General features: G+C 43.4%; 5 protein-coding genes across 5 annotated transcripts; 3 read left to right on the plus strand and 2 right to left on the minus strand.

Moving 5' to 3' along the window:
• Window positions 1-173: 173 nt before the first annotated feature.
• On the minus strand, window positions 174-3,036 carry LOC119555820. The gene is made up of 4 exons (XM_037867437.1): window positions 2,711-3,036; window positions 1,466-1,973; window positions 988-1,175; window positions 174-849 (listed from the first exon to the last, which is right to left on the minus strand). Exons 1-4 carry the CDS (start codon window positions 3,034-3,036, stop codon window positions 174-176), a joined length of 1,698 nt encoding a protein of 565 aa, XP_037723365.1.
• A 701-nt stretch (window positions 3,037-3,737) lies between these two features.
• On the plus strand, window positions 3,738-6,451 carry LOC119555821. Its single transcript, XM_037867439.1, has 3 exons — window positions 3,738-4,114; window positions 4,171-4,696; window positions 5,474-6,451. The coding sequence occupies exons 1-3, from the start codon at window positions 3,738-3,740 to the stop codon at window positions 6,449-6,451; spliced, it is 1,881 nt and encodes a 626-aa protein (XP_037723367.1).
• A 722-nt stretch (window positions 6,452-7,173) lies between these two features.
• LOC119555822 lies at window positions 7,174-9,062 on the plus strand. The gene is made up of 2 exons (XM_037867440.1): window positions 7,174-7,974; window positions 8,049-9,062. Exons 1-2 carry the CDS (start codon window positions 7,174-7,176, stop codon window positions 9,060-9,062), a joined length of 1,815 nt encoding a protein of 604 aa, XP_037723368.1.
• Window positions 9,063-10,333: 1,271 nt separating this feature from the next.
• On the plus strand, window positions 10,334-12,348 carry LOC119557747. Its single transcript, XM_037870634.1, has 2 exons — window positions 10,334-10,680; window positions 10,908-12,348. Exons 1-2 carry the CDS (start codon window positions 10,334-10,336, stop codon window positions 12,346-12,348), a joined length of 1,788 nt encoding a protein of 595 aa, XP_037726562.1.
• Window positions 12,349-13,327: 979 nt separating this feature from the next.
• On the minus strand, window positions 13,328-16,922 carry LOC119556906. Its single transcript, XM_037869392.1, has 4 exons — window positions 16,852-16,922; window positions 16,156-16,222; window positions 14,873-15,803; window positions 13,328-14,363 (listed from the first exon to the last, which is right to left on the minus strand). Exons 3-4 carry the CDS (start codon window positions 15,725-15,727, stop codon window positions 13,341-13,343), a joined length of 1,878 nt encoding a protein of 625 aa, XP_037725320.1. The 5' UTR covers window positions 15,728-15,803; window positions 16,156-16,222; window positions 16,852-16,922; the 3' UTR covers window positions 13,328-13,340.
• Between the last annotated feature and the right edge of the window lie 961 nt (window positions 16,923-17,883).

Below are 17,883 nucleotides of genomic sequence, written 5' to 3' on the forward strand. Positions count from 1 at the left end.
ATATTAATTGTAACTATTTTTTGTTTCCTAGGAAAACAACAATATTAAATAAAAATTGCTTAGAAAATCAACTACCCAATGATAATATCAGCTCTTTTATGGTATTTTACCGGAATGTATTAGTAAGCTATTTTAAATAGCTTTAGATTTATAGAAAAGATGATATATTTTGATCACCCCACAGCGTTTCCAGCTCGTCGGGCGGCCAGTAGTTCGCCGATAAAGACGATCAGCGATAGGAAATAGAGTGCCACGGCCAGGATGTAGACCGCCCAGAGATCCGGCTGTTGGATTCGCTTCTCCCGGTAGAGAAACCGGCTGCGGAAGTACCGCTCGCTGGCCACCTGGCCCGCCCAGTGGTGCAGCAGACCCACGGATCGAATGGACATGACCAGCTGGTCCAGGTGACCCACCAGATGCGAGTGCTTCTGCAGGTAAATGGCCAGCTGTTGCTCTAGAACATGCTGGGGTATAATGTGATACGATCCGGCACGATGACCCCGCTGGGTGAGATGAAGCAGTGCATCCTGGGAGAGCACGCCAAAGTACAGGGGATGTGAGCCGGCTCCTTCGCGCAGCGAGCACCGATCCAACTGGCGCAGCACCTCCTCTTCCCGCTCCGAGGACAGAATCAGGGATCTGAAACCCAGCAGTTCCTGCAGACTGGGCACCTCCATCATATCCTGCCATGTGGAGCGGCTCATCACCGCCGCATAGCCACCATTGGCTAGATCCTGCAGACTTTCCGGCAATCGCTGATGCAGATGGTAGCGCAGAATGAAGAACAGCAGAGCCGAGTACATGGACCTCACGACCAGGCCAAAATACAGCCAGCTGGCGAAGAGCAACTGCAGCGAAGGACGCTCTGGGGGATCGATGGGCAAACCTAGGGCAGCGCCATATACCGCCAGGAGGAGAGCCACCCGATCCCCCGCCCCGCGTCACTGGAGCAGCACCAGGCAGTAGATGCTCAATATGCTGGACAGCAGGCAGATCCAGGTGAGTGCCTGGAAGGGAAAAGACCAGATCTCCAGGCTGGTCAGGTTGTGGGCGTTGAGCAGCAGGCATCCCACCAGGCGGTTCGAGTAGTGGGGGAATACGGGAGTCAGGTTCGAGGAGTACTGGATGCGTTTCCTCACATATCCAATCGCCAGGTGGGCTATACGTCCCTGGACCTGAGAAATGGGATTATAAATCGATAAGAAAATGTAAACACCTTCAAATGGAAAACACAAAAATAATATTTAAAACTCAGATTTATCTACACTCAAAAAAATATTCGCCGAGAATTTTACAAATTAGGAGTCAATGGCGATGTTTTCTACAAAGAAAATTAAAAAAAAAATTCCTTGGGAATTGCTTTTTTAGTTAAAAAAAAGGTTGCATTAACTCAGAGCACCAAAAATTTGCGATTAATACTTTTTTGGAGTACATGATTATTTGAAATTGTAAATTCAAACCTCACCAACTTCTGTAGCAGTTGCTTTTCCGTCCAGGTGGTTCGATTCCTCTGCTGATCCTGCAGCCCCGCGAACTGAATGCTAAAGTTCATCCGGCGGGACAATTCCTGCAGCAGTCGTCCCTCCAATCCGCGGAGCTCCCGCTGCCCCTCATCCAGTTCGAAGAAGGGCGACACTCTCCTGGCCAAAACCACCAAGGGGCACCCGTTGAGATTGTGCAACTTGGAGGGAAAGTAATCGCGATGCTGCCACGATTTGCCTAGGAACTGATTGATCTTGGTGGGCTGGGAGTCGTTGCACTGGCCAGGTGCTGCGTAGGGGAAGTACGTGTGGAGCAGCACCTGACCACCGGAACTCTGCGTCATCACGTTGCAGTTGATCAGCTGGTGGCGCCAGCAGTAGGCGAAAACACCCTGCATGTCATGCGGAATCAGTGCGTCCCTCTGCTGCAGGAAGATGAAGTAGTACTCACTGGCGTCCGATTGCGCCGTGTATGTGTGGATCTCAATGTCCCTAGAAAGAGAATTTCACTTTAAGATGTCAGTTCTATAATTATTTATAAAAGGTGAACCCAAAATTTCCATTCAGTTGCATATTAATTAAGTAGCTAAATCCATTTTGAAAAAAATACCTCTAAATAGTCGCTTTTAATTTTCTAAAAATCTGTACTGCATTTATTTTTATTAAAATATTTTAATTCCTGATGACTTGAAGTCATCAGTTTGACCCCAAACTGTTTGGCAAGTAATCTCATTTGAAAAAATTACTCTACAAGTATTTTTAAGGGTAAATATAGATATATATTTTATTAAAATAGGAAAGGGTGACCCAAAATTCAATACTATGTCAATATGTGTTATGGAACTCAAGCCGATTTAAAAAGATACAACTAAATATAAATTTTTTAAAAATCTTGAAGATGATTTTTTTTCTAAAATTTAGTTTTTTGATTGCTTGTCAAAAAGGTGACCAAAACTTTATTTCACTAGCAAACGAATTGTAAAATTTTATATGAAACACCTCTAAATATTTGTGTTTATTCTCTACAGATCCAAATTGAAATTATTTCCCTTATTTGCCGCTAAAATATTAAAATTTTCGCTTTCTTTCAGAAAAGGTGACCCTAAACCACACTTCCAAAGCCCAAACTTTGCCAATTTAAGTCAGATTTCAAAGTGGCATACCTCTAAGAGTTTGGACTTTAAATCTCTAATAATATATTTCTGTTATAACATTTATAAACTTCTTACAGCAGCGCATCCAGCGAGTCCACCAGAAGCAGATTGTGCGTCCTGGGTCCCTCGATCCGCCGCGGTCGACCCAGTTCGACCAGGACCAGCTGGATGATCATGGTGTCCACGCTCTCGTAGAGCAGCTGCATGATGGTGCGGTAGAAGTTCATGGGACTGGGTCGCCGGCAGGAGAGGACCACGATGAAGGCGGGGGCGATCCGCTGGTAGAAGTCCTCGATGAAGACCCGAAGGGCCTGGGCCACGTGCTGATTTATGGCCGCCGCCTGCGTCTGGGCGCCGATGTACTTCATCGACTCGAAATGCAGCAGGCTAGTCACGTTCATGTCCGTCTGTCGAGAACCGGGAAGAATACTGCCGGAACTATCCAATCCCTGTGGCGAATTTCGGTCACATTTCAGGCCTCTGTTTGCATCTCATTAGGCCCTAAGTCAAACAAAACTATTGTGGGTCACGCACTAAGGTGGACAATTAGCTAGGGATTTCGGCCATCAGCTGGTCATTCGTTAATATCGGGGTTTCTATGGTGTATGAGGTGGTGGTTATGTCGATAATCTTATATTTATAGGTGTTTCCAGGTCTGATTTATTTTTAAGGTGGTGGGTATTGCTTCAATGACTTATGTTTTCCTACGCCCTTCATATACATTTTTTGTATCTTTACACTTAGCTCTGAGTTTTTAATAGGACAACAGATTTAAATCTAAAATAAAATAACATACTTTATATATTTATGTAAAATGAAATAAATATGTATTATATGAATTTGCAAATGAATCAAGCAAGATTTAAAAAAAAATATATGTTTTTGATTTTTTTAGATAATATTTTATGTATGGAGAAATTCAAAAGGTTTTTGTAAGGAACGAATATTAAATATATTTCTTTTGCTCTTTCACTTCTTTTCTCAAACATTTACTTTTAATTAGTGTAATCTCTGTTGAGATCTGACCATGAAAGACCGGAAAACCACTCACCTAGTCCCAGTTGGTGTCCCTTCCTTGCAGTCAAACCTTCAACTTTGCACTATGAACTTCACCTCCAATCTGAATCCGAATCCCAGTCCCGGCTTAATTTCCGGATCCTGCCAATCGATCTACAGCACCTACGTGGAACACTCGAGGATCGACTTGCAGGGGGAGGACGCCAATGCCTATGTGGCCAGGGCACTCCGCCTGGTCATCCAGAATGTGCTGGCCCAGCTGAGCACCACCCTGGTGGTGACCATCTCCGCCCGTCACCTGGGCACCGCCCACTGGTTCGAGTACATGATGCACAACCTGATGGACTCGTGGCGAATGGTGGCTGTCCAGCTGCTCCGCTTCCGTCCGGATTTGGTGGCCAATCCGGTGCCCGGAAGGAAGAGGGTTAACCTGGTGATGGTGGACTCTTATGCCGGATTAATGTGGGTTTTTTATTTTTTAATATTATAAAATTCAACTTATGATGATTCCTTCTTAGGGACACCAAAATCGCGGAAAGCAATGCGGATTTCGATGACCCGGACTACTACTTCATCTTCCTGCAGGCGCGGGATAGCCGTATTCCCCGGGAGCTTCAGCTGATCCTCGACCATTGCTTGGCCCACTTTTGGCTGCACTGCAACGTGATGATCCAGACCGCCCAGGTGGAGGTGCTGGTCTACACCTACTATCCCTATACGGCGGACAGCTGCCAGGAGGCGCATCCCGTGGTGGTGAATGCCTTTGATGGCAGCCATTGGATGGGGGATTCCAAGATGTTCCCGGATAAACTTAACCAGATGCACGGATGTCCACTCACCGTGCTCACCTGGCACCAGCCACCCTTCGTGGAGATCGTCGGGAAACCACCAGACCATGGCCTTCGGGCACGTGGCTTCGAGATTAAGCTGGTGGAGCACTTGGCCCGCCAGATGAACTTCAGCCTGCAGCTGGCCGATATTACGCTGAAGCGACCGGGTGCCTATCGACTGGCGGAGGGCGCCAAGCAAGGACCCGTAGATACGGTGAGTTCACAGGATTAAGGATCTATAATATGGTTTTTGGGAAAAACAAAAAAACTGTAGGTATAATATGTGATTTTTCAACAGTCTGGATAGTCTTAAGTCCTTCAATCGCACGGACTTGAAACCCATAGAAAGTTTTTTAATATTTTGAGAGGTCTTATAAATAATCTTAAAGCTTTAACAATTAAACTTGTTTTTCCCCAAATACCAACACTGCAAAATAATGCTATAGGTAAAATAAATATATAAAGTTTTATGTTCATACTTGAATTAAATGCCAAAATAGTCAATTTAAGTTTTAACATTTTACGTTATTACAATTCAATTTCATATTAATATTAAAATTTAACCTTTTAAAATTAGCTATAAGTGTTAAATTAAATTTTTTCATGTTGAAAATTATTCAAAACGAAAAATGTTTAAATATAATATAAGATCTTTGGATGTACTACTTTTTTTTATCAGTGAAGAACATGTTTTAGAAAATTCAAAAAACGTTCAATATCTTTATACCCAACAAAATATTACCCGTGCATTTTCATCAGTCGTAATTTATTTGGAGTTAAAGTCAACTTTTTTACATTTACAAAGAAAGCTAGAAAATTTCTATAGTCCTGAAGATATTTTTAAATAATGTAAATTTAGAATATTCATGAAATTTGCTTTAAAATGTAGAATAATTTGCAGTTAAAGGCGAATGCCTCATGTTTTTTGGGTGTAATCTTTAAATCTTTAAAACAAACTAAACATATACCCTTTATAATACCTACTTTATAGCTCCTGCAGCGCAAAGCCAACCTGAGCATGGGCTATTTCCGAAGGACGGCCCGCCGGAATCAACTGCTGACCACGCCCATGTCGTACTACTCCGCCAACCTGGTGGCCGTCCTCCAGTTGGAGCGCTATCGCCTCAGCTCCCTCGCCCTCTTGGCGTTTCCCTTCGAGCTGTCCGTCTGGATGCTCCTGCTCCTGGCTCTGCTCATCCACCTGGGCCTCCATCTGCCGGGGAGGAGATCAAATCACGATGGTGGCGGGGGTCTGCAGGTGGTGGGCCTGCTTTTGGGGGCTGCCTTGGCCCGCCTGCCACGCCCCTGGCGGCATCGCTTCATCGCCGCCCACTGGCTGTGGGCCAGCATACCCCTGAGGGTATCCTACCAATCCCTGCTCTTTCACCTGATCCGCATGCAGCTGTATAACACACCATTCTTTTCCCTGGAGCAACTGCTGGCGGAGGGTTTCCAGGGTATTTGCACGGCCAATACCGAGCGATTGCTCCTCGAGATGCCACTGCTGTCCCGCAATCCGAATAGCTTTCAATCCCTGGACACCACCTCCGATTGGGAGGTCTTGAATGCCCTCCAGAGGAATAGAAATGGCAAAATATTCGCCGTGACCAATCAGGATGTTACCCAATCCTTTCTGCACTCCTCCAGTCAATCCGATGTCTATCACGTGGTCAAACAGCCCGTGAATGTAGAGTACGTCGGAATGTACATGCCCAAGCACTCGTTTCTCTACGAGAAGGTGGACGACTGCATCCGGCGGCTGGACACCAGTGGATTCATCCACGCCTGGCGACGGGCAGCCTTTGCCGGCGTCCATCGGAGGGAACAAGTGTCGCTGGCCAACCGGAGGTACATTAACCACTCCAAGCTGTCCGGGATTTACGTGGTCATGGCCGGGATGTACCTCCTCGCCGGTCTCGTGTTCGCCGGGGAGCTCATCGTCGGGCGGAGGACTTGGAGAGCCCTTTAATTCTAATAAATAAAGTGTATAAGAGTCATAACGGATTTATTAAGCGTGTTTTTTAAAAAGAAGCTCATAAATTAAAAAAGGAAATTGGTATTTTCAATTTAACTTAGTACTGTGTATTTCCGAAAATTCAAAATGAAATAAAAATATTTGAAAACATATTTTTGGTTTGAAAGGAGAGCCTTTAAAACAGAGCTAAACTAAAATGTTTGGTTACTTGAAATATTTTTAAAAGATTGTTACAAAGCTTATAAATATTATTTGTTACATTTTGGCTCGTCCTAGATTATAATCTAATAATTAAGAATATAATTAAAGCGTATTTCTAAAAATTTTGTTTATAAAATTATAAAAAATGTAGTAATGTAGTTAATCCGAAATCTATAATCAATATAGGTTCTTAAAATAAGAAAAGCATAAAATCTATGATTTGGTTTTTCGAAATATTTTGAATAACTTATAAATAAGCTTGAGAATATTGCTTGTACTATTCAAGCGATGAACTTGTAGATGATATTGAGGTTAACCCACATAAATTGTAGTAAAATACGATGTTGACCTAATCTTTCCGGGTTAAGTTAGAGAACCTATTTGGTTACACCACAACCATTAATCATGGAAAACTTTTCCGTGTAATTAGCTTGAAAGTAACACAAAAGTACCAAGGACCTGGTTGGGATATGGATATGGATAGCCCTCATTGAGCGACTTCCAGTCCCGGCGGGATGAACATCAGCGCACTGCTCAACTCGTACTACGATTTGTCCGGGGAGCAGATGAACCACATCAACGAGTTCGTGGCCCGGGCCCTACTCCACGTGGTCCACCACTACATCCTCAGTGTGACCCCGTCGCTGGTCTTAACCCTCTGCTGCCGGAGCAATCACACGTGCAATTTCTACAACGAGATGATGAGCACATTGTTCCGGCAATGGGGATTGGCCCCGCTGCAAATCGTGAATGTGGAGAGTGGTGTTCCGTGGCATCCGGTTCCGGGTCGTCGGCATTTCAACGTCATCTTCACGGACTCCTTTGCCGCTTTCGAGGAGATCCGAATGGAGTACTATGCCCGGGAGTACAACTACAATGAGCACTACTTCATCTTCCTCCAGGCCAGGGATCGTCTGTTGCAGGGCGAGATGCGGCTGATCTTCGACTATTGCTGGCGCTATCAGTTGATCCACTGCAGCATCCAGGTGCAAAAGTCCAACGGGGACATCCTGTTCTATAGTTACTATCCCTTCGGGGAGCGGGGCTGTCGGGATATGGAACCGCAGCTGATCAATCGCTATAATGGTAGTATGCTAGTGGAACCGGAACTATTCCCCCGGAAGTTGAGGAACTTCTTTGGTTGCCCTTTGAGATGTGCCCTGTGGAATGTGCCGCCTTTTCTGAAACTGAACGAGGACCAGTTGGTAAACGGAGGCTACGAGGGTCGTCTGCTAATGGCTCTCGCCGAGAAGATGAACTTCACCATCGCCGTGCACAAGGTGGATGGGAATGTAAGGGACGAGGCCCTCGGAATGGTAAGTCCAAATCTATTTGAATTTTCGGAATGTGCAGAAAATAATTTTAATAATATCCCTTGCTTATTTCCCAGTTGCAACGTGGCGAGGCGGACCTAACTCTGGGCGGGATCAGGCAAACGGTGGGCCGGAGCACGGTGGCCACCTCGACGAACAATTACCACCAGACCCGCGAGGTTTTCGGAGTCCTGGCCTCCAGCTACGAGCTGAGTTCCTTCGACATTCTCTTCTACCCCTACCGCCTGCAAATCTGGTTGGGAATCCTCGGCGTGGTGGCCCTGTCCGCCCTCCTCCAGCTGGCCGTGGACAGTATGTTGAGGGAGCGTCTGCAATCGCGGGCCTGGATGAATCTAGAGCTGATCTTTGTGGGCATGCCACTGCTGGAGACCCCAAGATCACACACCGCTCGCCTCTATTGTCTCATGCTCATGATGTACACCCTGATCATCCGGACTATCTACCAGGGATTGCTGTACCATCTGATACGAACCCATCAGCTGAACCGGTGGCCACAAACCATTGAATCACTGGTGCAAAAGAACTACACGGTGGTGCTGACGCCCATTGTCCAGGAGGCGCTGGACGAGATTCCCAGCGTACAGCACATGAGGTTCCGGCTGCTGGAGTCTAAATCCGAGTTGGATCCCCTGTACTTCCTGGAGGCCAATCACCAGCTAAGGCAACATGTGACCGCCTCCGCCCTGGACATCTTCATCCACTTCAATCGCCTGAGTGCGGAGAGGATCCATCAGAGGGGCCAACAGGGAACGGCAGCCCACTTCGAGATCGTTCCTGAGGACATCATCAGTATGCAGTTGACCATGTACCTGGCCAAGCACTCCTTTCTCATCGACCAGATGAACGAGGAGATCATGTGGATGAGGTCCGTGGGTCTGCTGGCTTTTTGGGCCAGGTGGGAACTGGTCGAGAGCTATCTGCGCAACGAGCACACCTACCAGATCCTGGGCATCATGGAGCTGTATGCCATATTCTTGATGGTAATGGTGGGTCTGATCGTGGGCCTAATCGTCTTCATCCTGGAACTTGTCTCACTGCGATCGGTTTATTTGAGAAAACTGTTCTTGTAGTAGAGAACTTTGGGAAACATTTAGCTATATATAATATAATATTTATAAGACCCTACGTTTTGTACTAATCGTAGACTTTAGAAAATACTTTTATAAAAATATTACAGCATTTGAAAATTCCTGCAAGTTAACAAGCCTTTAAATTAAATGTTGTATTATTTAAGAATTAATTGATAAATAAGTTAATAAACTATGAAAATAATAGTAAGTTCCTTTATAGTATTATATCCTGAAACGTATATTGCTTTAAATGTTTTAATAAAAATCTTATAACATATAAAAATGACGTACCCTAAAGGTGAAGGTTTAAATGTTTGAATAACAGTTAATAAATTACTTAATGAATTATGAGAACAATACCTAATTATATATAAATGGTATTCTTTCCTAAAACATAAATTAATAGGTATTTAAGTTTTCCGAATTAAAGATAGATTTTTTGTTCCAAGTGTGAGTGACTTCCAGGGACCGTGTGGTTGCGATGGAGGCCAGGACATTATCCAGCTATTTGTAAACCTCTTACGGGCGACATGGCGTTTGCATGAACCTGACACTGACGGGGTTTTCCACCTCCCCCCCTCGGAAAACCACCCATCCGCCAACCAACCACCTCCTGAAACCCCACACCACTCCACTCCACCCACAGGTGTGTGTGTCTGTGCCGCTGATGGTGTTAATTTATGGTTATGCGCCTCATGCATAATACTGACACGGAACCTGTCACGCACATGCCTCCGGAGCGGGTCACGTGGGTGGTGGGTTGACTAGGTGGTTGGATGGTTGAATGGTTGAATGGTTGGGTGGTGGCCAAGGGGTACTCGCCTGTACGCAGCAATTAGTTTAAGTGATGAACACAGATTTGTTAATGCATTACCTTTACAGGTTCGGTCCTAGAATTAATTTCAATCGCTCGGGACTACGTTTTTGTGAAAGTCATATAACTGATTTGGAAAATCTCGTGGCTGAAAAGGGCGTTTCATAGCTATAAGCCAAGCTAAGCGTATTTGTATTGTCCTCTTTATTTACTATAAAGAATTTATTATAGATATATTTAAAATTCTCTAACTTAAAAAAAGTATTATAATAGTCAAGCATTGTAACGATTTTTCTGGAATTTCATAAACTTATGCGACGCACTGTACACACTGCCGATTTTAAAAAATTGATATTGAACCCCCAAAGTCCCTTGCCAAAACAAATTTTACCACTGGAGTGCCAAAACTAAATCAAATAAATTCTCCAAAAATGTTGCCAAATGCTTCACTTTCGTCATGAAGCTCCGTTGTGTTGTGACACTGCTCCTAAGTTCTTTTGGAGCCCAGGCCTTTTTGTGGCCCGACCAACATCCTACGGAGGAGCACCTGGCCACCAAGATCTCCAGCACTCTTCAAAAGATCTTCACCAATGGATTTGCGGCTTATAATCTTAGTGTGTTTATTAGCACCGCTTACGAACAAATGGACAGGGATCAGGTGTTTCTGGTGCATCGAGTTTTGTACCGAAGTCTGTATGCTCCGGGTTCTCCAGTACCCGTTGTCCTGGCCTCCCAATTGGGCCGGAAGATGGCCACCCAAGTGATCACCCAGTTGCTCTTCGTCCAGAATGCCAAACAGGCCATGTAAGTTGTAATTTTCTAAGATAATTATTAATTTCATATCAAATATCGTTTGGTAATATTTGGTATTGGACCCGCATTTTTGTACTACCCATCACATTATTTTAAAGATCCATATAACTCACACAATATTTTGTGGAAGAGCCATTGGTTATTAAGGATAGGATGGCAGATCTAAATCATATAGCCTATTAATTTATCTACTTATTTTTTAATAATGTCAAATTTAGAGCCATTGCCGATAACGTTGAGAGCAACAACCTGTGCGTTATCGTATTGCTGAATTGCAAAGCTTATTCGGAGCAACGTTCCATTATGTCCAAGATCTTTGGGTATTTCCTGCTGCAGCGCTACAACATCAACGTGATAATCCTGGTGCCCAGTTTGCAGGGAGTTCGCGCCTTTAATGTCCTGCCGTACACCCCCACAAGTTGCTCCAGCATAGAGCCAGTGGAACTCGACCTGAAGAATGCCGATTTGTGGGACGTCTTTCCAGCTCGATTAAAGAATCTGCATGGCTGTCCATTGAGCGTGATCGTGTGGGATATTCCGCCCTATATGAAGGTTCACTGGGGGAGGAATGATTCGATGCAGATGCTGGATGGATTGGATGGCAAGCTAATGAGTATTTTGGCCCACAAGATGAACTTCACCCTGAAACTGATTCAAAACGAACCACCGGGTCTTTTGGGTGGAGCCAGCTTTATAAATGGCACTTTCACGGGGGCCTACAAAATGCTCCGCGAGAGAAAGGCCAATATGACCATAGGATGTGCTGCATGCACACCGGAAAGGTCCACCTACTTGGCCGCCACGAGTCCCTACAGTCAGATGGGCTATATAATAGTGATGCAGGTGAGGAGTGGCTATAGCATCTATGAAGTGATGCTGTTCCCTTTTGAAAGATACACCTGGTTGCTGCTTGTCTCAATCCTTGGCCTCCACAAGATCCTTGGTAGATGGTGGCGGATGCCGTCTCCCGTTTTGGCCGGTTGGATGCTCTGGATCTTTGTCATTCGGGCCAGTTACGAGGCATCCGTTTTCAACTTTATACACAGCGCCCCATTGAAGCCCGCCCCGCAAACTTTGGAGCAAGCTTTGAGCAGTGGTTTTAGCTTCATCACCGATCACGCCACCTATCGGATGACCTGGAAACTTCCAGCTTTTCGGGGGAAAACTGCAATCTCCGCGGGACAACCGGTGGATGTTTTCGATGCTCTGCTGAATGCTTCCTCGAAAACGGGTGCCTTTACCAGTCTCACCTTTCTGGCCGATCACCTGGTCAAACACAGAAGTCATCGCAATAAACTAGTGATCTTGGCCGAAAAGATCGTTGACAACATGCTTTGCATATACTTTCCTTACGGTTCCTATTTCGCCTGGGAGATCAACAATCTGCTCTTTAACTTACGCAGTTTTGGCATTTTCCAGCACCATTCGCAGATCCTCGCCTGGAACAGCATGCCCACCACCTCGGATGCCCCTGGTAAACTGATTCATTCCACCCATGAGAGTGTCGCCACGGGATTTGCCGAGTCCATGGGTTTCGTCGTGGCCGCCCTGAATTGCCTGATGGGAGCCCTCTGCGTTTCCATTGGCGTCTTTGGCCTGGAGCTGCTCAGTCAAAGGCTACGCTGGCCGGGATTAGCCTGGCTAATGGAGAGAGTTTGAGTGATAGGTCTGAAAGGTCTGTAAAATAATTCTTAATAATAACCTTCGAATTATATGTGAAATCAAGGTGAATAACATCCTTGGCTGGTTACGAATTTGTTGTAAAAACCATAAACAGCATTTTAATACTTTTTTCTGCCCTAAAATATCAGTGTTTTGGCTGGCACACTGCAAATAATAGTCAGAATTAAGATTGCCATACCTCAATGAACTCGTAACTTAATTTCAAAGCCATCGGCATTCAAACCTGCAATAACAAAAATATAAGTCAGAATAAGGAATGTCATACCTCGTTGAGCTCGTTGCTTAATTTCTAACCTGAAAATGTTTAATTTTTGCCATTTTTCGCAAAAAAGATGATGTAACCCCTTACAAAAAATGCGAAAATTGGCCAAAAAATAAATTTTCCTTAAAGTGATTGGAATCGTTAGCATATTTAGCAAGCTGCTCAAAACAGTCGGTCTTTTTGCTGTACGACTTGATTTGGCTAAACTACGATGGAAAAACCGAAGAAAAATTTCGCGTTTTTGACAAAAATCTGAATTTCGTATTTTTGACAAAAATGTAAGCCCTTTTTTTCGCCGTAAGAAATCAGTTTTTTGGCTGCAATAACAAAAATATAAGTCAGAATAAGGAATGTCATACCTCGTTGAGCTCGTTGCTTAATTTCCAGTCTATTGGCATTCTAACCTAAAAATTCTTTATTTTTGAAATTTTTCGCAAAAATAGATGATGTAACTCCTTACAAAAAATGCGAAAATTGGTCAAAAATACATTTTCCTTAAAGTGATTGGGATTGTTAGCATATTTAGCAAGCTGTCCAAAACAGTCGGTCTTTGAGCTGTACGCCTTTACTTGGCTAAAATAATATTGAAAAACCGCAAAAAATAAGAGTATTTTATCTGTCCTATATTTATATTTATATTTTGTTTTATTAATATTATTAAATAATTTATTATAGTTAAATATGTGTTATTGTTGTAATAAATAGCTCATGCCGTGTATCGATTGATTGCATTCAAAGCCCTTCCTAATAGCGAGTGCTTCCTGGCCAAAAGTTCCAGGATAAAGACGAGGATGGCCAGGAATTGTAGTCCTGAACAGCAGATGAATACCCCGCCCAGTCGCCAGATGGTCAGGGGCCTTGGTTCCATGTTGCGCCGCTTGGCCAGCCGTTCGATGCGGTCCAGATACATCCGGCGGTATCGATACACAATTCCCGATGACATCATGGCCATGAGGAGGCGATCCACGCGTCTTTTGAAGAAGGAATGCGGTCGCATATAGAGGGTCAGAGGGGCGGTCATCAGGGGATCGGGCAGGGCGGTCAGATGCCTTAAATTTGGCCCGGATCGATAGTCAAACTCGTAGACTGTGGGCTGCAGCAGCGGCACCGCAATTCCCGGATTATCTTCGTCCCGAAGGCGAGCCAATGAGGTCTCCATCGAGAACACCGTTTTGATATTGCTTTTGGGTACCGAGTGTTGGAAGATCGGCTGCAGGGCGGGCAGCATATGGAACTCATAGTTCTGGGCCATCACCTCCGCGAGTGTTTTTAGCGGCGATCTAACCTCCACATCCTGCAGCAGGAGATACAACTGACCCGTGTAGGCGGCACGAAGCACCAGGGTTTGCAGAAGCCATAAGATCAGCAGATACCTGGCAAAGTTCCTGCGCGGATTGTACAACGCCAGGCCGCCCAGCAGACTGCTCACCATGCCCAGATACGGATGACGGTTGTGCCTGCCCAGCACTAGGTTCCTCAATACCGGCACAGCGGTAATCCTCAGTAGGACCATGAGCAGAAAAGCGAGGATCAGGCTAACCAGAATGCAGGACCATATGATGTAGCGGAAGGGGCGGGTCAATCGCTGCATGGGCGTCATGGATCCGCCACTCGGAATCAGCAGAACAATCGGAAAACTCGTGTAGGAAATACTGGGCAGCATCAGATCCGAACGAGCCTTGTTGTACATGAAGCATACGAACGTCATATTCGCCTCGCCATCGACCATCTGCAAAGGATTACGTATACTTGATATAATATTACTTGATATTACATTACGTATACGACCAGTTGGCGAAATAAATTGATGCCTTTAACTAGTAATATTTCTACAATCAATTTTAAATTTGGAATCTAGTTTTATGGTATTTAAAATCCTTGTTTATTTTTTTTCCTATATTTTACTTACCTCGCCAGAACTCAAGAATTCGCGAATACATTTTAAATTATAATTTCATTACGAATAAGACAATTGTATGCATTGATATGTGGTACCAAATCTTTTTATACTTTTTTTTGAATGCTTAAAATCTTATGTAAATAATTTTAAAAGTGGAAGTGTGTATAGCTGAAGAATTCGCGTATGCACACATTAATATTTGAGTTTAATACAAAAACATAATTTTAAATACGAGGTAGAATATATAAGATTCGATAACTATTATATTTACTTAAGCCATTTTATAGTTCAATGGAAAAAAATCATTTCCATAAATGAAATAAATTAATCAGACGTACCATTTTAAGAATTCCCGTATAATTTCCATCGGGCAGGATTTCGCCGCGGTCCTTGTCCTTTCGCTCCACCATTTTTATGGTGAAGTTCATCCGCTCGGCCAGGGATCGGAAGATCATGCCCTCGATGCCGCGCATGATCCGTCCACCCGGATTCTTGGGATCATCCTCGATGATCACATATGGCTGGTGCTCAAAGGTGACGGCCACCAGTTCGCAGCCATACAGGTTGACCAGTTTGCTGGGGAATAGGGGCTTGGTAAGGCCATATCCCGTGGCCGGTGCCGGCAGATCCTGAAAGGCGGTGTAGTAGACGGGCAGCGAGGATTGACAGCGATGCGGTCCATAAGGATAGTAGGTGTACAACTGGACAGTTCCCTCTCGCTGCAGAAATACATTCACATTCAACACATACATATTTAGCAAACGCCGGAACATGATCTTCACGGACTCCATGGGCTGATCCTCCAGTCCAGTATAGACCACCACAAAGTAGCCATTCCGCTTGTACGGACTGCCCAGCTGATTGAGATACATCTCCAGGCGGAAGTAGGAACGCAGACTGTCCAGGAACCAAATAGCCATGGGTCTGCCGGTCAGTCCACTCGGAGGCGGCAGTTCTCCATTCGACTCCGTCAACTCCAAGCGATCATCCTCCAGCAGGAACTGGATTCTACACGTTTCCGAGGATCTGACCAGGGCGGCGTCTATCAGGTCGTTGTGGATGTCCCGACTCTCCCGACTGGTGGCGAACTGCACCACCGCCAGCGGAGTGCTGGTGGCCCTTCCATAGAAGTTATCGATGGCCCAGACCAGGGCATAGACCAGGCTCACATTGTGCACCGCGCTGGGCAACATCGTGATCCACCACTGGCTCCTCGCCAACTGCCGTCCTGCACTTTGGCAACCATCCTTTGCATGATGGGTTGCCACACTGGAAAAAAAGGTGATTACAGTTTGGCATAACCATATTTGTCATAAAATATTAGTAAGATTTAACTAAAATGTAATTAAATAAGGTAAATGTTTATATGTTTTCACAGGAAAAGCAACCAGAAATCGTTAAGACATTGATTATCATATGTGACCAACAAATGATAATATAATAACTATATTAATACAATGTAATCTAAGATCTAAAATTAATTTATACAACATTTTCTAATTAAAAAATATTTTAAAATTATTTATTCATTTTTTAGGTTACTTTTTTATAGTAGTCTTATGAACGGATTTCATCCCTTAACTAAACAGTAGACAATTTTTCCTGTGCACCAGCTCATTACCATTATCTAAACAGGAATCACTTAACTGACGGGTCAAATTGCGTGCTGAAAGCTCTATCAGCGGCATCTGAAAATGCAAATGCACAATAAATTAACTTCAAATGTATAATATTTAAATATATGTAAACATCAGCGGATTATTGCTTTCACACTTTTGAGTAAATAAAACAAAGGGCAAGGTAAAGCAAGCCAATGTAAGCTATGTTCTGAATGTAGGTTATGAAAAATATCTTGAATAAATTTGATTACTACGCCAATTTCCCATTAACAACTAAACATATTTTAAAGACGTTAAGTTTGCATTGCATTTTTTTGGCAAGTCAGACATATCTTTTAAAATGTAAGCATAAGACCGAATTATATACAAATAAACTCAAAACTTGTTCTTAATATTGTAATAAAATTAATTGTTTTAAGAAAATATTATATTTCTTCATAAGAATGCAATAAATTTAAATAGCAATTGATCTTTTAAATAAATTTCAATAGATTTCTTACAATATTTAAAAAAAAATCAATTTTTTTCGGACTGCTTACGCATTTTACCGACAACAATCGTGATTGAATGTAAGTAACTTTGGGCCGTGAGTAATTTGATAATGATCAGAGGCTGGTTAAACTGAATCTGAGCCAACCAAAGGTCGCTGTACCGAGTTGAAGAAATGCACTCTTTTTCTTTTCGCACTTTTCGCTGACCTTTGCAAAACCACCCGCTGGGGTGACAGAAACTTTTGTTTCTTGTGTCGCTACAACCTCGACCACCGCTGACCTCAGCAAACCTCGGTGGTTGTATGGGTGGTGGTGCTGTCTGCAAGTGTGGAGGTTGGGGTGACACGATAAGACGATCGCAGACGAAGAATTCCATGGATCGACGCTTGAAGGGCAGCCCCACCACGGCCCCCAACAAAAATCAGGGCCGGATTCAGATGATAAGAGGAATTCATTAAAAATAATTACGATTGACAATTAGAGCATAAAATAATTTAAATATTTGTTTTATTAAGAAAATATATTTATATTAGGGAAAGTAGTAATCATATTTACTACATTTTGTTTTGTTCTTTTCTTTAAAAAAAAATCTTTATTTGCAATAGTATAATTTCTTATAAAATTAAAACAAAATTTTATTTCTACACAAAATTTTTTTATATTTTTTTATATTATAAAATAATAATAATAAATTAAATGTTCACTCTAAATAATACTAATATGATTTTATTTTTTTTCAAAAATACTTGCAGATTACTTATAAAAAAGATGATTTACACTGAAAAAACATTACTGGAACAATTGCTTTTTTTAAGCTAGTGATGGCTATTTGTAATATTGATACTGAAAATGAATATTATTGGAATATTATTTGAATTTCTTGCTTAAACTAGAGATAGAAAATGGTATAAGGTCGGAAAACAATAAATGAATTAAGATAATACCACAATTTATTATTTTTGAAAGAGTGGAGTAAAGATAACCCGAATATTTTATTTTTTTGGCCCTTCCGCGTGATTCCGCCCCTGTTCTTTTTAAACATACTGTTTATCGTGCATCATTTGCGCTGATTTCGTGGAAAAAGCTGGCCAGCGGAATAGTTGGGCAAGGTTTTTGCAGCTCTTGCAGCTGCGGCGGCTGCTGCGGTCTGGTTTTCCATTGGGGGCACACACACGGAAACCCAGCCCGCTTCCCCGGTGCCCAGTGCGTGTGGTGGACCCGGGTCCGGGTCACGATCGA

Source organism: Drosophila subpulchrella, chromosome X (assembly GCF_014743375.2).
Source record: "Drosophila subpulchrella strain 33 F10 #4 breed RU33 chromosome X, RU_Dsub_v1.1 Primary Assembly, whole genome shotgun sequence".
NCBI classification, from domain to species: Eukaryota; Metazoa; Arthropoda; class Insecta; order Diptera; family Drosophilidae; genus Drosophila; species Drosophila subpulchrella.